The 24228-nt window shown below is 36.9% G+C and overlaps 3 protein-coding genes across 5 annotated transcripts; 1 reads left to right on the plus strand and 2 right to left on the minus strand.

Annotated features, from left to right (window-relative positions):
• Nucleotides 1-201: 201 nt before the first annotated feature.
• LOC136412037 (leucine-rich repeat flightless-interacting protein 2) lies at nt 202-5690 on the minus strand. Of its 3 annotated transcripts, XM_066394896.1 has the most exons (7): nt 5363-5690; nt 4717-4803; nt 2286-2546; nt 1720-2098; nt 1508-1663; nt 1065-1249; nt 202-608 (listed from the first exon to the last, which is right to left on the minus strand). In XM_066394896.1, exons 2-7 carry the CDS (start codon nt 4798-4800, stop codon nt 498-500), a joined length of 1176 nt encoding a protein of 391 aa, XP_066250993.1. In that variant the 5' UTR covers nt 4801-4803; nt 5363-5690; the 3' UTR covers nt 202-497. The 3 variants fall into 3 exon arrangements, with proteins under 3 accessions (XP_066250993.1, XP_066250992.1, XP_066250991.1); XM_066394895.1 differs by lacking the exons at nt 4717-4803; nt 5363-5690 and adding an exon at nt 3654-3978; XM_066394894.1 differs by lacking the exons at nt 4717-4803; nt 5363-5690 and adding an exon at nt 3069-3242.
• Nucleotides 5691-6533: 843 nt separating this feature from the next.
• On the plus strand, nt 6534-8979 carry SCaMC (Short Calcium-binding Mitochondrial Carrier). Its single transcript, XM_066395019.1, has one exon. It carries the CDS (start codon nt 6622-6624, stop codon nt 8047-8049), a length of 1428 nt encoding a protein of 475 aa, XP_066251116.1. The 5' UTR covers nt 6534-6621; the 3' UTR covers nt 8050-8979.
• A 1433-nt stretch (nt 8980-10412) lies between these two features.
• On the minus strand, nt 10413-22698 carry Isha (Insulator su(Hw) mRNA adaptor). Its single transcript, XM_066395295.1, has 22 exons — nt 22528-22698; nt 21520-21810; nt 21264-21438; nt 19736-19809; nt 15994-16190; nt 15465-15627; nt 15257-15412; nt 14943-15204; nt 14684-14892; nt 14500-14632; nt 14348-14449; nt 14039-14290; nt 13806-13985; nt 13173-13347; nt 12990-13112; nt 12766-12926; nt 12590-12706; nt 12209-12532; nt 11958-12146; nt 11680-11904; nt 11206-11508; nt 10413-11146 (listed from the first exon to the last, which is right to left on the minus strand). The coding sequence occupies exons 1-22, from the start codon at nt 22555-22557 to the stop codon at nt 10956-10958; spliced, it is 4032 nt and encodes a 1343-aa protein (XP_066251392.1). The 5' UTR covers nt 22558-22698; the 3' UTR covers nt 10413-10955.
• Nucleotides 22699-24228: the final 1530 nt, after the last annotated feature.

Raw genomic sequence — 24228 nt, forward strand, 5'->3', positions numbered from 1 at the left:
TCTCTCCTGACTCCGCCTGCCGCCTCACTCCATGTTCTTATATAATTTTGAAGTCTAGTCCATCGTACTGAACAAGTAGTATTAGAGGAGTGATCAATCAAGGTTAGCCTTTTAAACGATCAAATAACTCAAATTTGTAGCAAAAATTTAGTCTTTTCAATATTGGGACGTAATGGGATATGCTCACAATAATCTCTCACATCTTGCAGACTAAATTTATTATTACAGGTATTTACAAATGGAATTAATAGTTCTGAAAGGATGTCCCGAAACAAACCAACTTTTACCTGATTCTTTCCCTGGGGCACCCGATATATAGCCATCAACCAATTCCGTTGATTTCAGTTAATAAAAGCGGATTATATAGTTTTTCAGTTAGAGACTAATTTCGATGGTTTTACAGTTGAAAATCACTGCAAATGTTAATAAATAATTGAGAAAAACCTAGGATTTAACCGTTTCTGAGATGCGTTAATTTACGGGAAATTGGGGTGTTGTCAGAGGTCTTTGAGCAGAGCCGATTTGGCAGTTTTCAGCTTGTCGAGCCGTTTCAGGAGGTGCGTGTTGGACGTTTCCAGCTCGTCGGCCCGGTTCTGCGCCTCTCTCGCCTGAAAATATTAATATTTCAGATTTTAATTGAAGATGTACAACGGAAAAGTTTAGACGCATACGTGATCACGTAAACTCCAAAAAGAACAATTGACAATAAGGCACAAAATTCCGATAGAACAAGCCAGGCAGCCCGATATATATTTAAATTAACTAATTTAGAATGTATATTGGGTTGCTTAATGAGATAGTTACTACAAAAAACAAGGTTTTGTACAATGAGAAACTGCAGTAACAAAATGGGAATTAAGACACACTTTCCTGTAATAATTACCAATGAAAATAAACTATTAGCTATGCTCAGACTCAGTGTTCTCAATGGACGAAATATCGCTAAGAGAAGAAGAAACCTGCAAAACAAAATTGAAAAAAAAAGGCATTTCTTGTAAGATATTTTTTGCTCTCAGACAGTCTATTCTTGTCCGATGACAAGAACTGTGAAATAGTAAACTCACCTCTCTTTGAAGCTTCCTCTTTTCAGCCTTCAGGGCCTCTTCAGACTGCTCAGAGACCTCAGCGGCAGTTTTATACCGAATCACCTGACTCTCCAATCTGGCAACGGTGGCCTGCAGCGTCGCCACGTCTTGCTCCGCTTTCTGTGCCCGGAATTTGTAGTCAGCCAATTGTTTACTCGCTTCACCTAAAGAAAAAGTTAAAGAAACTACCCCTATTAAAAAAAACACACACAAAATGACAACAGGAAACTTGAACTTAAATTAAATAATGTACTAATTTACTTTCCATATCAAGATTTTCAAGGGCAAATTTGCAAAGTGACAACAACGCGAAGCTTTACGTGATTAGCTCCAAGAATTACACGGTTGTTAATATTAACAAATATTATTTCTTCTAAGGGAATTTTCATCAATTTGAGTATCAGCCGAATAAGCGTGCTTACGTTGCAGGTCATCGGGGTCATACTCTGATAACGGCCCGTTCAGGCTCGCCCCAGATTTCCTGCGTCTACTTCGCTCCTCCTCTAATTCTAATTTTAAACTACTAATTTGATCCTGCAGCTCTCCTCTTTCTTTTGCGAAATTCGCTAATCGTACATCTGCAAAACAGAAATAAATCACACTTATCCGAAGTAAAGCAAAAACGCTTACTTACCGAGACTGCCATCGCCCCCCTCCAACAAACGAGCGTTTTCCGCCTGAACCAGCGCTTTCTTGGGCGGCTGGCCCTCCTCCTCTGGGTCTCCACACACTATCACCAGCCCCTTGGCCGCAATCAGTCTGTCCCTTTCTTCTAATTCGAACTTGTACGCCTCCAGCTCCTGTTTGAGTTGTTGATGAAGTCGTTTAAGCTGCTCGTGCTCACGACATTTATCCCGGTGCTCCCTCCTCAATTGGGCATTCTCTTCCTCTAGTTCCTCGATTCGGTCTTTGAGCAGCTCAAGCTGATAGGTGTGCGCAGCTTTATCGTTATCTAGCTGCGCATTCGCTATCATCGCCTTCCTAAACCGTTCCTCTACCTCTTTAAGTTCGGCCTGAACATTGAGATAAGTTAGAATCACGTTGTTTTGCATTTTAATGACTAGTGATACGTTAAAAAAAATTGTGTCGGTGCCAGTTTAAATTAGGATCGCTGACATGTATTTCCACATCAAAAATATTTGCAATTTTGGGCAAATCTGGCAATGGGCCATTAAGTTAAGCAACAATGGAAACAATTACCCTCAAGTCTCGTAAGCTGTTGCTGCCCCCACTGTCTTCGACTGAATCTTCGGAATTTCGCCGACTTGCAGGACGATGTCGGGCCGCCCCCGAAGGACGACTCCTGCCGCTCCACACAGGTTCAGTGGAAGCTGCCGCCATCATGTCAAATTGTCGGTCCGCATTCTCTTCCTGTTCTCTTTGCATGCGTTCCAGTTCTCGCATACGGATTTCGCGAGCTTCTGCTCGAGCTTGCCTTTTCGCCCATAATCGGGCTTCAGCCTAAAAAAATCATGTCACGAAATTAAAATGAAAAATTAAGATAAACATTTTAATTGAACAGGACAAATTTAAAAAGAAAACAGTGCTAAAATTTGAAGTGCTGGAACACCCGTTAGAGAAATTAAAAATATGTCTAAGAAAATTTGAAGACACTGTGTATTTTAGCAATGCCTTAACACAGAACAACCAAATTTTGAAAATGTAATCGTTTTATTGATATCTTTAGTTGGTAAAAACTTGAAGAAACTGGTAATTCAAGAAGGGATGGTTTAAGAGAGGGTTACTTTTAAAATTTTCTGTGCAATTCCACCACTCCAACAACGCTTAGTTCTGCGTAAAGCGTTATTGCGAAATAAAATAAAAGAAAAATTATTACTTAAGTAAAACATTTCAAAATAACTTAAATCGCTATTGTGCTCTGAATTCTGTTGATAATCCCTTAATCATATCAGCATCTAAAAATACCCATAACAAGGAAACATACGTCTAGCTCTCTCTTTATCTGAGCCGCATACTACTTACTTCGTCACTTGAGGATAACATAAAGCCGTTAATAACATCACTTTCGTCCAATTTATTAGTCATCATCGCATAATTATCATTGAGAAAACCGTTGGTATCAATGAAACCCGAAGCCATTTCACTTTCCGTTACACCCTCTTTCAGCATATTATTGTTCATTTCTTCTTGAACTGACTCATGACTTTGAAACATTTTATTGCGTCACTAGAGACACTAAAAGGGTTCCGTACGTGACCGTGGCCAATGAGGTACTACTGTTAATCTTAACTTATCACTATAGGGTTTTCGAGAGATAAGAAACAGTATACCTAATGAGAAACGCGTTTTTGGGTACTAAAAATAAAGTATATTTTTTCGACCGGTTCCGGAAGTACCAGTTCTTGACTGGTCGCCGGTTTAATGCTGAGAGGTGGAGTCACTACTAAAAATACCTATGTATGATACATTGGATAATATGCAATTAAGTAAATTTTTATCGCTGTTTTGTTTAGGTTATTGTGGCAAATCTGCTTATGACCCAAATTGTTAGTTTATTTGATGATGACTATAGCAATACATTTACAAAGACAGATTTTCATCACTCACGTTTCTTTTCGCTGTGGCAACCAACAAAACCCCGTTTGGGATCTCCCAGCCGGGATTTTCCTCCTCTAAGCAATCGGTTAACGAGGGACTTCTGGATAGAGTGTTTAAACCGCACAGACAGGGCATTTTTCCTTCAATTAACGATAGCACGCGCGTACCGCAGAAACTCACACCCAAAATTATCATATTGATGTCACAGATTTGTTTAATTAACAAGATCCTTATCGTCTAATTTTATGTGGACGTCACGCAACGTTTTTCCAGACAAAATCGATGAGTCCTCTAGGAGCACTAACCTCTGGAAGAAAAGCCGGCTAGACGACTGCAGGAAGCAGCTAACGACGCGCGTCTCGACGCATAATGCACCAGCGAGGAGGTACAGGGTGGCTCTTTGAAAGTTCGAAATTGAAAGTGACAGAATTATAGGACTTTCTATAATAAGACTTGCAGATTGAACGTAAAAATGGGGGCCTTGCTATAAATAATATGCCGGTAAATGAGTTCGTGCAACAAGGATGAAAAGTTGTTGATGGAAAATGTTTTTCTGAAGGGGCATCAGGTACCTAAGGAAATACCATTTCCGAAACGTGTAGTAAATGCTTAAGAGCTTCCAATTAAATTAATTAAGGCGGGGAGGTAAAAATAAATCGAAATCGCGCAATTATGGTTAAAAAACAATAAAAGAGCAAAACGGAATTAAAAGCTGAATTATTAGTATAAGGAGATCCAAATATAGCTTATAATTTGAAAATATGTATTGGATTAGCCTAAGTCTAAAAATGTTTCTTGATAAATGTACACTGGGTATCCAAATTGCCATCATAAATGAGCCACCTCACCTGTGATAAAGTCTCCATAACATTACGAAGTTGTGTCATTTTAATAGAAGTATTGTTTATTTATTTTAATATACTGATAATTTTATCTGGAAGGTACTTTCCATAGAAACACAGAGACTAACCACTATCTCCATTTGAATGTTTTTGTGTGAATTGCCCTCTTCATAAAGTTACTGAAACTATATTCATCTGGCTCTAAATTATTAGATTTTATGTGAACTCACCTCCTTTGCTATCTGGTCAAGAGCTTGATCCTCTGCGGATGATTTAGCAGCAATTCGCCTTCTACCACCACCTGCACCATCCATGGTCTGTTATGCAGAAAGACATTCATTAATTCTCTTAAACTTTTGGAAACTCCTCTATGAAAACTAGCTTGATGTTACAATAAACAGGCACTTATTAATTGGTCCCTATGAAATTACTTATTAAAGTACTAATGAGTTTCTTAGAAGCTTCCATCTAAATTATTTAGCAATAATTGTTTTCAAGTTAACCAGAGCTTTATATTGAATAGGTAAAATCTGTCAATGAATTACTGATATATCCTGTCAATATTTAAACCTAACAAATATCAGCGTTAAATTGTCATATTCATAGGTAACAAAATGAAAATAAATGTAATTTTAACAGAATTTATACATTGCATATAAAGAGATAAAACAAATTGCAGTCTTCATAAGACAAGCATCCAAGCTTTGGATGCCAAAATATTCCCAAAAAATCACTGGACTTCCTACAGAACCGCTATTCCTTGGGAAAGCAATTACTTCAGCGGACAATTAGGTTGTAACTCAATAGCACTTGCAGGTGTCTAGCAAAGACCTTCGAAAAGTTGGCCAATTGCCAGTAAACCACCTTAGTACTTACCGAAGCTTATTAAGACACATTTAACGATAGTTTGGGACCAGTTTGTCTTTCGCCGAGCATTTTCGCTCAACAATGATTCAACAAAATCGATGGTCACACAGGAGTCTTGGGAAGGGTGTTGTTGACTGTCCCTGAAGAGTCTTCCGTCAGGAATAGAAGGGCGCGGGGACTGCCCGATACACACGGGCTAAACTATCGCTGTAAGGGTCGAGAAATTATGGTGCTTCAGGCGATTGCTGGGGCTTAATATCGAATAAATTTGGAAAAATTTACACATGTGTGTCGTAAACGGATGACGACATTTCCTCTTTGACTTTTCTCTTGCGATCGCGACCAAGATCATTGCTGCCACCATGACAATAATGACAGGGAGATGGATTTGAGGAATGCATATTTTTGTTTCACGTTTCCCTGTAGGTGAATTCAGGTGAGAAAGAGAGAGACATTGTTCTTTAATTGGTTAGATTTGTAATGATTAACACAGATGGTCTAAAGCGGTTAAACGAGTATTAGTGGCAACAGCGGACTTTCTTTTTTAGGTGATTGCTCCCTTATAATTCCAATTAATTAAATTGTAGTATTTTTATGTACATATAATTGCCTTTTGAAAAAATATTCTATACATAAAAAATGAAAAAAAATTAGATAAACATTACTAAGTCTACAGCGTGGTACTTTTTTCTAGGGTCAGTCCCTCTTTTCCTATCCTTAAGTTATTTGGAGTATGTCATAATTTCTTTATTAAAATTTGAATTCCTTGATGGATTTAGAAACTTTTTTCCCCCTGCGAATTTTTCTCATCCGTAATTTTTTTCCAGTTATTTGCAGCATACCAAAGTATATAGAAATCTACATAATAGTTACCTCCATATAAGAAACGCACATAGCCTTCTTATGTGGATTCTAGATATGTAACAAAGTACGATAGAAAAATTATTTTCTAGTATTTAATATAAAAATAATCTGTATTCTACTGTTTGATACAATCTTTTTCCCATGAGAATTCCACATGAGAAGGCTATTATACACACGTCTTTATTTAAATTTAAACGAAAAATGGCACAAAAACTAACTAGGTTGCCACACTTCCATATTTGACAACTTAAAATATGACTTATCTTTTGTCATGTCCCTGCATTTTTGCTCCATCTGTCAAATTTGAGTAGGTTAATTATTTTAATTTAGTAGGTCGAAGAATGTGCGAAAGTTGGTACAAATTCCTCTGCAGTTTGACTGCAACCTAGTTTTTCGGTAAAAATATGCCCCGTTCCAAAGATCCTCCAAAAGTGCCGCCACACTATTTCCACGAACTACCTCAGGAGAATGAGGAGCGTTTGGAGCGCCTGTTCATCAAGTTGGACAAGAACGGGAACGGCCGTATCGACATCCACGACTTGTCAGCCGCTTTGAGGGAACAGGGGGTAAGCCAGAAGTATGCGGAGAAGTTCATTAAACACAACAAAACTGCTACCGGGGATTTAGCTCTAGCCGACTTCATTTACTATGTCAGAGAACACGAGAAGAACTTGCGCTTACATTTTGCCAGTTTGGACAAGAACCGCGATGGTAAAATTGACTTAGAGGAGCTCGTTCGAGCTTTTAGCGATCTGGGAATACCTCTGGAGAGACAGGAGGCTATCAATTTACTTCAGAGAATGGACCAGGACGGTAGTCTTAACATTAGCTATGATGAGTGGCGAGATTTTCTTTTGCTGGCGCCAAGCAGTAATATCCAAGACCTAATCACCTACTGGAGGCACTCAACTTATCTTGATATTGGTGAGGACATGAACATTCCTGATGATTTCACTCTAAGTGAACTGCAATCGGGAAAATGGTGGAGGCATTTAGCAGCAGGAGGTGTTGCTGGGGCTGTTTCAAGGAGCTGCACAGCCCCTTTGGACCGACTGAAGGTGTTCCTGCAAGTTCAACCTTCTAAGCAAAAAATTGCTGATTGTTTGACTAACATGGTGAAAGAAGGAGGGATTGCAGGTTTGTGGAGAGGCAATGGAATGAATGTGCTCAAAATAGCTCCCGAGTCTGCACTCAAATTTGCTGCATATGAGCAGATTAAGCGGCTCATTAAAGGAGATTCTAAAGAATCCTTAAGCATTTATGAGAGATTTTTTGCAGGAGCTATCGCTGGGGGTGTTAGCCAAACCATCATTTATCCTCTAGAAGTTTTAAAGACTCGACTAGCACTAAGGAAGACGGGGCAATATAGCAGCATTGCCGATGCAGCATGCAAGATTTACCTATCTGAGGGTGTAAATGCATTTTATCGAGGCTACATTCCCAACATACTAGGCATTATCCCTTATGCAGGCATAGATTTAGCAGTGTATGAGACGCTCAAACGAAAGTATTTCAAAACTCATTCAACTGAGGAGCAGCCAGGATTTTGGATGTTACTTGCTTGTGGTAGTGCCAGTAGTACTTTAGGACAGATGTGCTCTTATCCTTTGGCATTAGTACGAACGCGGCTCCAAGCCCAAGTGATTCACGCCTCTATAGATTCCAGTACCGTCTCAATGTCTGGAGTGATCCGTACCATCCTTCAGAAAGAGGGCGTGTTTGGACTTTACCGAGGAATTACACCAAATTTTATTAAGGCTATTCCGGCAGTGAGTATAAGCTATGTGACGTATGAATATGCCAGTCGAATTTTGGGCATTCACATGACATGATAGTCAAGGATTTTAGGAAATTTATTTATTTTTAATTGTAATTCTAATAAATGCCCCTATTTGAAAGGGTTAGCTTGATTCCTCCCTGAGTATTTCCATTTTTCGTTCTTGGAATATTTATATAAGACAACATCTCTAGGTTTAAGAATGGGTTCTGTGATAATTTATAATATTGTAGCTAGTACTAGGTAGGTCCTTGGCAAGGTGGTGCTTCCCTGTAGAGACGAATTTAATTCCATTAAAACGTTAATTTGTTAATTGTGATTTATGTTACAAGTAATTTAAAATTAGTCTCCAAGACTTCTGGACGTCAAATATCAATGCGTTAATGAAAATAATGTACACATGTGTCTAGCCACGCTGTAGTACTTTGATTGTTGGAATAAAATGATAGCGCTTATCAGCCACAAGTAATTTTGTTGGAAATCATTGCATCTTTGAAGTTTTTTTATTGACTCACTTGGGAGCACCTCTTGAAATAACCAGAAAGCGAGAAATTACAAAGAATCTTCGTTATTGTTTCCAAGCTATTTGAGACTCCCAGGTATATTTTTTAGCCTGCGAGATGCTTATTGATAGCGAAACACTACGATTTTGTTGCTATATGGTAATTTATTTGTGAGTGGGATGATTTTTTTGTCGTTATTCTTGGTTTGATTGTTTGCCTTCTCCCTCATACACCTCTGTTCCACCCTGTCCTGTGATGTTATTGCATAGGTAATTCCTGCTGCCTGCTTTAATTCCGTTTTATTGTAGTAATTTATGTTTCCCTGATGAGGATTGCTGTTTTTTTACATAACATTATTTATATAAAATTAAGATTTTAAATGTTCCCAGTTTTGAACCTTATCATAATCTTTAAACCGAATACTCAGTCAGTGTTTGTAAATTCGCCAATTTATTCAGAATTAATAAACCGTTGTTAAAACTTGTACTAGTATTTCATAACTTAAACAAGATACCTCTGGCTAGGTCCAGAATTCATTCCTATTGATCCAATTATCCTTATGAGTCATCATTGACATTCGGATGTTTGATATCGACTAATAAATTTTACCTAAATACTATAATAATTTAGAATCATGTGCCTGCAAAGTGCGAAATTCCCATATAACATTCAAGTAGATAATGTAATGAGTTTTATGACTATCAAGTGATTTCCTCATGCCGTACACGTAGATGTTTATTTATTTAATTTAACACTATTAGACTTTGAATTCGGAAATATTCTATCAGGATATATTATCGTTTATTTGCTTTATGACGCGCTTAATTAGGGGAACTCCAATCGACAAAATTACAAAGGTCATCGTCTGGATTTTGCCACGTTTTCAAATCACTATTGAAATGTCGAGCGTGGCAGACGACAGTGTCTTTTTCAAGAGATATGTAGTAAATACAATGGAACAACAGGTATAGCATTGTAATAGGATATCTAATAAGTAAAAGCACGGGTAATAGTTTATTCTAGTGGCTTAGGTATGTACATATAAATTTAAATACAATGGTAAACATTACAGTTCTTTAGAAAGTTACCAAAGGAACTTATTAAAAGTTCGTTTTTCTTATTTTGAGACAATTTTCCCCATTTTCCCAGACACCCCCAGGACTTCAGTGGCCTTGCATGAGAGAAGACTTTTAACTTCAATCGATTCTTTGGGTTTGGGACAGTAGTACAATTTTCGTTATTGATTTGTGCTACACATATATCGTGTATTTAACTTTCGCATAAGAAGTATATGACTCATGCCATGTCATCTTGAATATATGCAGCAAAATTAACTCTGGGAATGAAGGCTAAATGGTTCAATTAGCACAGCACAGCTATCTGCAAAGCCAGCAATCACACATCTAGAACCAAATAACGTTAAAATAATTATATTCTCCTTCGCCATTGTCAAGAATAGCGAATAATTTTTCTTAACAACGACAAAAGAACATTTTCAATTATGATTATGGTATTTGAGTTTCTAAATTTGAAAGCGACAATGTTAATATTACCGAAATATTGTCATTTACTATTAAAAGTTATACCAAAATCGAAAGCATTTAGCGTGAGAATTTTTCATTAAAATTTTCACATGCGCCCTGGTTTCTCGACCACCAAGCCGCAGGTAGCACTGCTTGTCAACTTGAAATAGATATTATAAATTAATATATCGTACTCAAGAACTCCCGACGAATTATTTAAACTCAGTAAATAAAAAAACTTGACATTTATTCCTCATTTGTTTTCATTCGAAACTTTGTAGAATTAAAACGATTAACTTTTGTTTAAAATCAGTTTTGCTCAACAGCCGTATTTTTTTAAAATTTAGTTCAAAGAAAAGGATACTTATTAAAGCTAAAAAAGACTACTTGCGCTCAATAAACAATGTTCATTTAATATCTCCAAACATTTCACTTTAATTGGTACAGGACTAAAAGCAACTAACTACAGGCTTGTTAAGACAAAATGATATATACGAATACATATCCCATTCTACTTACAATCGACTTCCAAGCCATTGAATGTACATAAGTAACTGGTAATCATTAAAAAAAAATTCACAATAGGCGATGAACCGTAAACATAGGGTATTAAATAAAGTCATCATCACTCACCAAACATTGACAAAAGCAAAAATACGCCTTTGATATTTTAACGCCTAATTGAAGTTTTTTTTTATTATCACCTTTTACACATAGATGTCTAGCTGATTGGTAAATCTAACACTACCAGACATTTTTTTCACTATTTGAGAATCACCCCACTCTGCCAAATCAAACGCAATAAATCACTCTTAAATCAGCATTTATCACCTCGCAATTCCCCATAATTGTATAATTGTTTTCACCTGGATAATAAACTAAACAAATTCTTCTGGGTTAAAATTACTTAGACTTAGACTAATGTGATCGTTTTACTACTCGGTTTCAGCGGAAGTCTCTACAGGCTCTGATACACTAACCACAGTGTCTGGAGGCTCTATGTGGCTGTCAACAACTGGTGGCTTTGAATCCGGCACTGCACCCTGTTCAGCTGATTCACGAGCACTAAAGTCCAATAATTGCGGTCCTGGGTCGTCTATTTCGTCGCGTAAAGGTGTACCTCCACCTTAAATTAAAAAATGTAAAGAAAATACCGAAATTAAGCAAAAGAAAAATTATCTTTACCGTCGCCGGTTGCTGCGGCAAAATCTTCACTTCCCGGAGGTACATCGATACTTTCTCCCTCCCATCTAGAGCGACTCTTTTTCCTACCTCGTCCTGTGCGTCCCTCAAACTCCTCTCCCGGAGGGCCTTCGTCGAATGGCGCCCCTCGACCTTCAAAGAAATCTCCTCGTGCTCCGCGATTTCCACGGAAACCACGTGCTCGACTACGCCCAAAGACTTCTCCAAAGGAACGACCTCTCGGTCCACCTCTGTAGAATTCCGGTGGGTCAAAATCTAGGTTAAAACCGTCCCGGAATGGAGGTCCTAAAAAAAGTAGTTTATCTAAACTTAATTTTTCTTTAATCCCACCAATTTGAAACGATGCAAAAATTGAAGAGAAGAAACCTCTGTTAATAGAACACTCTGTACCATATGGTACTCAATTTCACCCCCCTTAAGGTTTTTAATTTTATTTAATTTTTTTAAATAGCTTACCTCCCCTACCCCTAAGTGCACCTCTATTGAAGAACGCCCTGCCACGCATTCGCATTCCCCGGGGAGCAAAATCTTCTCTGAGATGCCCAAAATCATCTCTAGACGGACCAAAGTCGTTCCTCATTGGCGGGCCAAACTCGTCCCGCATCGGAGGCCCGAAACTTTCATCCATCATCGAAGGAGCGAAGTCGTCCCTCAGGTAAAAATCGGGCCCTCTTCCACGTCCTTCATAATAGCAAAATTAAAGAGTAAAAATCACTTTTTTATTGGTTTTCTACCTCGTACACGGCCTCGTCTTCCTCGCATAAATCTATCTGGAGGTCCATCAAAACCTCCTGGTGGTCCGTCAAATCCTCCAGGAGGACCATCAAATCCAGAGCCAAAATCGGGTGGCCCATAACCCGGAGGGCCGTCCATGATTATATCTGGAGGAGGGCCAAAATTGTCATCTCCAAATAGTGGAGGACCTACAGCATTTCTTCAGTTACGCCTTGAAAAAAATTAAAAGAAAAAACTTGACTCGACTAACCTTGACCTCTAAATCGAGGCCCTTCCGACTCGAATCTCCCATCAGATCTATAAGGGTCATCAAAGCCTTGTGATCCAAATGTTCCTTCACTCTCAAATCTCTGCCCTTCGTAACCGAATTGATCGCGACCGAAGCTTGGATCGTCCCTATATCGCTCATCAAATCTACGAGCCTCAAAATCAGGCTCAGAAAAATCCATTAAAGCGTCGCCCTGCATAACTGTCTGGGATTGATCTGCATCTATTTGGTTTTCGGACCGATTTGCAGGACTAAGGTTTCTAGTTTCCGAAGGGGAGTTTGTTTCCGGTTTCAAAGAGTTTTCGTCTATTATAAAATTACTGCTTTACTCCGTACCCTGTGAACTTTTATTATTGAGCTTACCACCAACCCCTGGAGGGGGTTCAAAGCGCAGCCCTTCCTCTTTAGAATCGTCATCTTTGGCTTCCGAGGGCCGTCTAGGTGGCGTTTTTCTTTCTGTCTTCTCGTCGAATTTAATACCTAAGATCAAATTTCTTCACTCAAATTTCCGATACTATCAATCAGAAACAATAACTTACCAGCCATCTCTTTCAATCTTTCGTTCAAATTTTTCTCTCTCTCACTTTTCTCCCTCCCGTCCGGTTCTCTTCTCTCCACGCCATCCCTGCGACTCCTGTCATAATTATTCTCTCTTCCTCCCCGCCGATCAAAACGATCTTCTCTGCGATCCGAATTCCACCTAATACCAAAAAAGAAAACAAAAATTGTATTGAAAACGTAATATAATAAACAAATGAATTACCGATTTCCGCGATCTCTGTCGCCACCCCGCCTGTCTCTATCGCGACCACCCCTGAAATCGCGGTCTCTCTCACGTCTGTCTCTGTTGTTCTCACGCCCCCCGCGGTCGTTTCTCTCCCTGTCTCTAAAAATCACAAGTGTTACTCAAAATTATGAAACTTTTTTTAAGTGACAGTATTCGAACCTGTCTCTACTGCGGCTTCTTCTACGACCCCTTTCCCCACTTTTATCCCTTCTGTTATCCCTTTTTCCAGGGGAAAAGTGCGAATCATCCCGCCTGTTATCTCGTATGAACGGGCCGCCCAATGGCGGTAAATCACTCAGTAGGCTCGGAGGGGGTTTATTTATGTCGGTGTGTACTGAAAAACATAGCGAATTTACTCTAGAAATGAGAAATTCTGTTAGGCCTAGTAGTGCTTGAAGACATTTTTTCCGAAAATGCCTTTAATTAAAATTAATTTTTCAGTATAAATAACTAAGATTTATATCTAGAACTCAGTGCGATCTTTTTTGTGACACAAATTTATGAACTAATATTCAATATTATCTTATAATTTTGTCCACACTGGAAATTTTATGGTTTACAGAAAAGACAGTAAAATTATATTAAATCCAGTAGCCTAATTCGTTTCTGAAAAGTTTATAATTTTCAAAAAGTTGTATAAAATTCTTCTCGTTTTCTTTACACTCGGTACGACTCTGTAACTACTTGGACGACGTTAAGATACACATGATATACTGAATAAACATTGAAGTTACAAAATTACATAATAACCAGTAATGTATAAAAAAATTAAACGAAAGAACTAACACTTACTGGCATCCTCCATTTCCACGTCCATATTATCGTCCAAGCTGATGTGCAGTGGTGGCGGCGGCTGGTTCATAGACATACCGGGAGGCATGGTCAAGGGTGGCCCCGCCAAACTCATTAGTGACTCTGGGGGTGCAGGTTTCGACTCTTGAGGCAAATTGGGCGGCATAAATCCAGGGGCACCTAAATTTAAAAAAATTAACCACTAGTGGTGCATGAATGTGTTGCACAGCAACCTTGAAAAGGCGAATTGATTCCCAGCCCCAGACCCTGAATCATGGGCGGGGGAACTGTGGGAGGGGGTGCCATATTGGGTGGTGGTACGCCTAGGGTCAAATTAGGTACATTCGGCAATACGCCCAAGAATCTGTTGTTCATTTGGAAGGGATTGACTAGCGGCAACATGGGCGGCTGCATGAGAGTAGTTGGTGGCATCGGGGGAGGCTGACTAGTGTCGATGGTGGAGTGATTATTAGGGCCGTCTCCCACTAAGAAAGTACCTAATATGTATTTTTGACATGCAGCGATTGCAGATTCCATATTACTTCCAAGCATATATGGTGAAGCTTCTACAGGCTGGTTTTTCTTGTTGTTATCCTCCATTTTTTTTCTCATCCACTCAGGCATTGTGTCCTCATCGATCATGCCTGAAATATATCTTCAATACGCGTAAAAATAGAGAAATAAACCGAACCACCTCCATCTTCCAAAGCGTCCAAATCCATATCTTGCTTTAGCTTGTTGTAAGGAATATAAGAGACACCCAAGTCGCCCTCCCAATAGTCCTTAAGATCCTTCCCTTTGACGCCTTTGCCCGGAGCCCAAGCCAGCTAAAAAAATCGAATTAACTAACATTATTGTTGATTGAAAAAAATTCGTACGGTCATGGCTCTTCCATGTAAATTATAATTCTTCAGTTTGGTCAAGCAACGGGCTGCATCCTGTCTTCGATGCATAACAATAAAGGCGCAGCCTCGAGGGATAATTAAGTCAATACTGATGATATCGCCGTATTCCCCGAAAGTGTTGGAGAGATCGTCTTGGTGGCACAATTTGGACAAGTGCCCCACCCATAAAGTTGTACTGCAGACTGCAAAAAAAGATTAGAAATAAAGCTGGAATTGGAAAAATAGAATTTACCGCTTAAATGATTGCTTTTGATCACCGGCAGACCCCTCTTTTTTCTCTCTCGATCCTTCTCACTCTCCCTTTCCTTCTTATCTTTCCTATCCTTGGACCTAGATCTATGCCTACGTCCGCGTGACCTAGATCCGGACCTCGACCTGGACCTCCTCCTTCTATCTTTGTCTCGACCTCTGGAACGAGATCTGGACCGGCTTTTTTTCCTCTTCGAGTACCTCTCATCTTCCGAATGCGAGTCATCATGGTCCAATGTTATCACCTAAAAAAAAGCAATTCCTATTTGTTTTTGAATAAGCTTCTAAGAATTTTACCTCAACTTCGTTGTTTATCCCCCCGAACATCAAATTCGCGTCGAAACCCAGTCTTAGCTGCTCTTCCGGTGGAGGAGGAATGAAATGCAGTCCCCCAATCAAGGACGAACTTTGCTGTGTCACTTTGAAATCACACTCGGCTGCAAAGGGCAAATTCTGCAAAGCCCAAATTTAGATTTTTCTCAAAAACACCATAAAGCAAACTTGCAGGAACAGTCTGGGCCAAGTGCTTGTCAAACTCGTCCTCCTGCATCTTCATTTCATGTAATTTTCTCAAACGATCATTTTCAGCCTCAGGACCGCTTACAGCGCCGGCTAAAGTGCTCTGAAGAGTTTGTAGCTGCCGCAGCACCTCAGGATTAGTTAGAAGGCTGCAAATTGTATTATATAATTCATATGGTAAAAGCGAGCACAACGCATAATAGAAAAACGACCAAAGGTAAAGATAATCAACATAGATTAAACAATTTAAATTAAATACGATATCCGGACTAGTGATCCACCCCAACAGCTTAAAACATGCACTTTGCATCCTTCTTAGGATAGCTACAACTATGAATTTTTTAAAAAGAGCAAGGAGTAATGTAATTTCCAGGATATTATAAAACTTAGTGAACCATTGAACTATATACCGTTGCCGTCTTCCTTGTTTTCAGAATGCGAGGATGTCCAGAATTGGGAATAGGCTATTTAATGTATTTTTTTAATATATTTAAAAAGGAATGTTTTATTTTTACCTCGCCACTGATTCGGTAGCTACAGGAGCGGCCGCAGAAGGACGAGGACTGGGATTGACCTCTTCTTCATCGTCCCCATAATCGAAATCCAACAATTTCCGGTCGAAATGCACTTCAGGCCGTGACGTAGGATCCGTACCTTTGGTAAGCAGCCTTTGCAGCTGCTGCAATTGGTGCAGAACTGGATCTGTTATATTCTGCAAAGACGAATTAAAATATTGAAAATTGTTTTAGAAAGTTTTATACGTAGATTTGGCACAAAACCTTTGTCTAAATAAGTTGTTTATGTGGACGCAATAAAAAGCATAAAAATGGCTTAATAATATAGTAAAACACTTAGATATATAATCATTTTGGGCGTAAAGTGTACTAAATCTATTACAGAGTCTATTTTTTGATAGTTGCTGGTAAATAGTCTTTCGCTTGATTGACCTTTTTAACAGCCTCGTTTATTACAAGATGCTGTCAGTATACCGATTCAATATGACCAATAGCAGCAGAGTTTATCTCTAAATATAATGACACTGATATAGGTACGAGAGGCCATAATGAATAATACGTCTTGAATTCGATGTTGTCAATATTAAGTGCAAGCTACTTTCCATAGAAACATTAGATAGAATAGAGCCTGGAGATTTCCACGGTAACTAGCTTGATGTTAATAACGTTCATAATCAATAAATGATCGTTCCATAATTCAAAACAGTTCAAGACAGATATATAGGGTAACCCACTTGCGTTGCAATCTTTCTATAGATGTTTAGCTGATATGCAGAGTATTCCAGATTAGAAACCAACAAGGAGATACCGGAGTGAGCCCGCAAGAAATTTTTTTTAATCTGTTAAGAGGAAACATTTATAGTTTTTGCGTTCTAGAAAATTCTATAGTTTTGCCAGGGATTAGAAATCATCTACGACTTTCTCAGTAAAGGCCAAAATACCTCAATATCCATAATTTTATCTAGAATATACTTTCGACGAAGATGAAGAATCTATCCAATTCCCATCTTATCTTCCCGTCTCTTTTCTTCACCTGTGTTGAACAAACAGAATCTCATTAAGTGCCAACAAACACCTTTATCTGGAAGATAATTTCCATAGAAACTATGAGATTAAACACTGCTGTTTGCCGATGATGACAATGATGATGAGAGAAGGGTGGTAGGTATGGAAGTGCCTTTACCACGTATATGACAGTGTTGGGCTCCTCACATCCCGCCTACGTGGAATTACAGTGGTCCCGTCGACTTGATGGAGTCGACGAGCCTATTTGGATGTAACTCCTTGTTCTCATTGGGCAGCAGGATTGGTTATCTCAAGTACTGTATTATGACACGCATGAAAGTTGAATATTCCACCAATACATTTTCATATGTATCGTTGTCTTCAAGGCATCATTCAAGATCTTCAGTAATACCCATCAGATATCGACAGTAGCCAGTCAATACACCGTCCACCATCCTCCTAATCTTGATTTCAATTCGAAGAACAAGCCTCGCCTGCTCGACATTTTCAATTGTCCCGCCATGCAAGAACATCCACTTAATCATCGATCTCACTGTAGCGTCTTTATTTTCTCGTGTCTACGATAAATACTCTACACTACAAGAAATTCGAATGACGCGAAAATTAGTCAAAATATATCAAAATACTTTTAATTTTGTTAACAAGATAATTTTCCTAAGGGCCTGAGTATTGGTCAGGTTCTTGGTTTCTTTGGAAACTAGTTTGATTAAATTAACAGTTCGTTAATAATTTCACTCTAAATGGCAAAGTTAACAAAACTTTGATATTTTGGCCCTTAGGGCCATCTTATCAATGAACACTAACTTTAACTATAAACTGATTTCCATAGACAAATTAAAATATAGCCAGGGTATTAGCCAAATTCTTGGTTTTTATGGAAATTAACTCGATGTTAACGTTAATAGTACATTACTAATTTGGTCCTTAAGGAAATAAATGATTGTCAAAGTGAAACATCAAAACTCTTATACAATTTTTGTTCTAAAAATCTAGATTTTTCAAAGCTTTTAATAAGCTAAAAATAACATTTCTAGTACCCTCTGCATACTTCATCAATGTTTATTTAACGGAACATTAATCTGGGATAAGTTCATCTAGGTATTTGATAGATTAAAAATGAATATTTTAATTGCTAACAAGCATATAAAATAGGTTTGTTCCAGCCTACCTAGAAAGTATCTTGGGAGGGTTAAAGAATCCTTCTGAATAACTACATTGTTCATTTTGAGTTCAAATTTACAATGTGAGTTGCTGAAGAGGATTCACATGTCAGTCTGAGATGATATCTTAAGTGGCCGGAACAAACCTAATAGATTATTGTGTGTCATTATAATATGTTAAATTTAATGTCATGATATTATCACTCCAAGATACCAAAAACACTTTGTAAGTCAATTTTGAATCTCCCGATGACGTTACAAAAATGAACTTATTACAGACATATTCCTGTAAAACAATGGAAAACAAAATTAAAATTTTTCAATCTATTGGTGAGCAAAATGGGGCAAAAATACTGTTTTCCTATACGAGAATATTCAGTTTAACTCACACACAATTTGATTATTCCTTCATTAGGTTCAAATTGGTTATTTCAATGATTTAAAAAAACATAAAAAATGTAGATTTTTATGAAAAGAACCTAGGGCGTGTTCAGTATTCTCAAGTGTCAGGCCTATAGAGATTTCTCAAGGTCACGTCAGAGCAAAGATTTGCGATCTGTCAATGAAGTGAAGAATGTAGATTTTGACAAACTAGTTCCGATTAGTCGAACGAGAGTGCTGCCAATAATGTCATAAAAATCAACATTAAAGGTTACCTAACACACTCCATAATTATTTAAAATTCGAATAATAAATTCAATATGAAGCGTGGAGCAATAGGCACAAACGATGATCTGAATCAGGTAAATCCAGATCATGGATTCTTAAAAGGCCTAGTATCAATGCATCCATAAAAAAATTAAATGACATTGCGTTCAATGAACAATCGTTAATTCTGACAATGTCTTAGAATACTATTATACAGATGCAATTCTTCGTATTCCGTAAGTTGGCAATAAAGTCACACAATATATAAACCCGAACTAACATCTTGCGTAAATTGACACTCAATTTTGCAGATACCATTGGTTAGTTCTATGACGACATTGCCAGTTTAAACAAATTAGGGGGACTGCTTCCAGTTTTTCAATTTAACAACGATTTAAGGTAAAAAATGACGGCCGTTGTCGGTCCTTTATATAATGAGTGACTTTAGTTTCAAAGCTTTATAACAAATTAAAACCAAGCCTTAAAATTGAATTAAAATTCATTCACAATTCCCAGAACAACCAAAACATTCATTATTTGAAGTTTAATCGCATGCATTTTAAATACGTGATTCATAACAATTATTGCCATTGCAAATCCGTTACAAAAATTATGCAATGCTCATTATCGGACGGAATTACAATTCAATGAGGCAACTTCAGTGAAAGCTTTATCTATGATAATTGAAATGATTAACAATGTGGTGTTATTGGTGTTACTGGGAACATCAACATATCAAACTTATACACCTAAGCCTATATTGCAACAATTAACAGCATAACTTGAGATTCGATATAATCTGACAAAAACGCATTAACCCTTAGGAAAAACAATTTCTTGTCAAATAAAGTCGCTTTTGTGTCCTTCCGGTAGTCGCCCTTATTAATTATCACAAAACCGAAACTAACCAAATTAGGTGTGGCCGCCTCTGCCGTGGTTGATTGGTTGGCCTTGGTGGGGGTTCTTTGAAGAGCCGGCGAACCTATCATGAACAACTTATTTAGACAGTGGCGTGCGCATCGCAATGTGCCAAATTTGCGCAATTTTTTCTTCACATTTCTCTTATCCTTTCTGCGGTCGATACAGTTCCAAAATAAATCTTAACAATAACGTAATCAAACATCAAATTGATGTCATTAATCGATTGAAAATTTAAGGTTTGATTGCGAAAAAGTATGAACAACTAAATATGACTAAGACAGGCTAAAGACAAAATGAAATTGAATATTATAAACTTTTCTCTACAAGATGGTGAATGCACCAAAAAACCATTATAGTTGTTCCTACTGTTTAATCTACTAGACTTACCTTTAAGGTAAGCCCCAGTCAAAGTCATCCGGTGCTCTCTCCCCAATTTAAACCTTACCTTTATCATTTTTGACTGGGGCGTGATGGGCAGACGAAAATGGGCAAAACGCAAAGTAAGTATTTTAATTATGTAAAAAAGAAATTTTGAAAAACCAAAGAAAAATTCCCCATTTTGATGCTAAAATACTCCATTGATATGCTACATAATTCCTAAAAAGGGTTTTTGAAAATAAAAATATAGATTGGATTGATCCCTATCAGCTGATTTTTAATATGAATGACTGGCATATCATTACACATTAATGTAACTGGTTCAAAAACAGCTGATAGAAAAAGATCCGACCTATCCACTAAACCCTGTTCACTGTACCTTTGAATTTTACATATAAAAAAATTTAAGTATGTCCAACAACGTTTAACACTAAGGCTAAGTTATTGAACCATAGATGACTTGGTTTACTTAAATCCGATCCTCATAAATTTTGACGTTCATAAGAAATGCATTTGTGTTACAATAACACTGATCTGACATAAACAAATTCTTTATATCAAATCAGGTTTAGTAGAGCCAAGCTTAAGTCATGATTCAACTAATCAGCATTAATATAGTGATTGGGGATTAATGATAAATGGAAAAAATTTCAATTTGTCTTACTTACTTTGCACAAAATAATAGTCCCAATATAGACATACATTTGTGCATTATTATGTGTTGAAATAGAATGGCAATTCAATTATGTATCTCTATATCGGCAGCACAGCCAAAATGTTACAGATGAACAAAAATAGTACAAATATTGGCCTGTAAATGGAATTTACAGCTGATTAACAAACACAAATTTCTAGAAGAATGCTGCAGCTTTATGATAATTTCACATTAAATATAAAATTGCAATTTTTATGTGAGGTTTTGCACTTGCAGATGTAGTTGAAATTAACTTTGATTATTAATTTGAAATGCTAAAAATTTTTAAAAATCCTTTAGATTTTGCAATTAAATTTCCATTAAATGTCCAGCAATTTTATTGATTTTTCCTAGTAAAAAGTGCAAGTCTCTTTTCCTCCATCTCAGTATCATTGGCACATTGCAGAATAAACAAATTCAGTATTTAAATTGGTTTTACCAACCTTTCACAACTTGTTGCGGTTGTGATCCATTGGTCTGCAAAACTGGAGTACTCTGCTGCTGAATCTGTTGATGAATTGGATTGTTGGGGTCTGCCAAATCAAACAGTGGTTGAATATCTTCTGGTGCAAACACTTGGTTCTTTTGCCACAAATTCAACACTCTGATGATTTTACTCTGCAAAGTTACATTGTCTCTCAGAATAGACCTTCATTGCACTCCAAGTTTGATTCATCACAAAAAATACAGATCACTTACTTTGTCTTCAGTTGGGCACTTAAACAAGTTGACAAAGGTCTGTTGTAGATTTTTTGAAAATCTGGGTGCAAAAACATCTTTCTCAGCCCCAAATTGGTGTCTAGACTGCCGGACTATAGAGTCAATCACATATAATCCAGGAACTTTGTATTCTGGTTTGCACTTGAGGATGAATTTCTCCACACTCTGCACCACATGCTTATAGAACTTGATGGCCTTTATGGCGCCTCTTGTGATGGCTGTCATTTTGGCCTTTGATATTGGAGGTTTCACTTCATATAAAGAAGAGAGCTGTAATGGAAGGAAAGACCCTGTAAATTTGAACTTAGATGGCTCTCAATAGAAGGAGACATAGTTCAACTCTTAGCATGCTAATAACATATATAATATTACAACTTTTTAAAAGGTTTGAGCTCAAAAAAAAAAAATAGAATAATTTCAGAGCATTTAGCTCAATGATATAGAAATATAATGAGACATTAGTGCTTACGATCTTCACATTATGCTAGACATTATCGAAATTCTTTATGAATTATATGAGTTAAAGACACATATCCTCTTTAAACACAAATTACTCTTACTCTTCTCTTATTTATATTTGAGATTTATATTTTATCTATATAATAGAAACAATGACCAGAAGACAAGGAGCTCAAATGCCTAAAAAAAGAGAGAAAACTATAATAACTGGATAGAGACCTATATATGAGATTTCAACTTTTTTTTATGTATCAAGATAACTACGAATTCTCATTAGCATTAATATAAATAAAAGTGACAATAAAAGATGAAAAAGACGAAAATCTACTACCCATTATGAGGTGTTATGTCAATATTCAATTCCAAATTCTAAAATTCCCTATTATTGAACTAATCCTAAGACATGCACATTACATTGTAAACATCAATTTACGGCAAAATCCGGTACTTTCTTGGGAAAATAAAGTGAAAATGCCGGGAGGGGCACATGTTTGGAGCCACTTAATGCACAGGTAGCAGCGAACTTACCTCCGAATTAAAGGCTTTTACAGCCTCCATGGTGACAGTTATTGCTTCTATACGTTCTCACAAGACACTACCACATTTAATTTACACTAGAACCTGATTAAATTCACTGAAAATTAATGAATTTGATAAGCATTTTCTCTTGCATGAGAAGTGGACGCCATTTTACGCATTACATTTGACGTTAGTGACGTTTGTTCATAAGAGTTGACAAGTCAATCACCTTTTTTAAAGCTTCATTTAAATATTATGCAAAAATTTAATATGAAAAGTAATTTCATGACGTCACTAAGAAGTTTACTACAGTTAATAATCATTATCATCTTGCATTATTTCTAACAAAATCAAAAAAGTGTTGCCTGAGAAAACGTCAAAAAGAATTGAAGCAACACATTTTATCCAAAATCACAAAATAATAAAATATCCATTAGAATAATAAAGATATATACTACACAAGAAAGCCAGAAGAAAGAATAATTTTAAGAAAAATGATAAAAAGTTATATAATTTGTCTAATTGTCTGTAAATAAGAAATCAAATATGTAGTGGCAGCCGTCAAACAAGAATATTTTGAAATTTTTAACTCTCTTTATTTGTTTTAATTTATGTTTATATGCAGCCGGGACCTCTACTGACCATATATGTACATATATAAGTTATGTTTAGTGTAGGGCTTTAAATTGGAAAATTAAAATTAACGGTCCAGTAAAGAAATCTAATGACAAAAATAGAAGATGTTTGTTCACAAAAAAACCGAATTAGTTCTGGTCTTTTTTAAAGAGCCGATTCATTATTGCAAAAAAAAAAAACTCGAGTATATAATCAATATGCCAAATATCCTATTCAGCGTCTAGCAAGATGTGTGGACGTCAGCATAACATATATCCTACCTATACTGAATGCCTTTCTAAGGCCATCAACATACAATAAGAACAAAACCAGGCCTAGAAGTGAACCTTACAAGACCGCTATAGGTCAAACACAGACTCTAGATCACCCATACATTCCCACTGCAAATTTTGGTCCCTGAAAAAATATATACCCAATACATACAATAAAAATAAAAGTACGTACCAAAGTCCTATCATTGTATTCTAAAATGAGTTAGAGTAATTGTAAGTAATATAAATACCAAAACCGTAAAATAATAATAATATATAAATGAAGAAAATATATAATAAACTACTCTACACTGGATGACGTCAGATTGAATATTCCCTGTGTTTTATTGTAAGTCACTTGCAAAATTACAGATATATTACTATCTCATTCTAATTTGTAAAAAATTATGGCGAGAAATGAAATAGAAGGGTGTTTAGAATGATAAATCTAAAACTTATTGCGTGTTAGATTAGTTGTTCAAGATTTAGCACTATAATATAAGAATCTCAGCATATAAATTAGAAAACATTAAGGTTTTATTTTGTTCCTCTGATTATTACACAGATAAACATATTTCCTTATATATCAAAATTTTCTCTCGTCTGCATCTTTAGACGCAATTGTGAAAAAGTTAGGAAGTTCTCCCTTTCTATATTATTAAATTAATGAGTACCCCAAAATCAGGATATTAATATTACAGTCGACCCCCCTATAACATCAATTCATATAATACAAACTCATATGAGACGGCGGAAAAATTTACGATCGTGTTCGTATAACACAAGTTACATAACCATGTGTTTTGTCATGAGACTATCTGTA

This window comes from Euwallacea similis, chromosome 11, assembly GCF_039881205.1.
Source record: "Euwallacea similis isolate ESF13 chromosome 11, ESF131.1, whole genome shotgun sequence".
Classification (NCBI taxonomy): Eukaryota; Metazoa; Arthropoda; class Insecta; order Coleoptera; family Curculionidae; genus Euwallacea; species Euwallacea similis.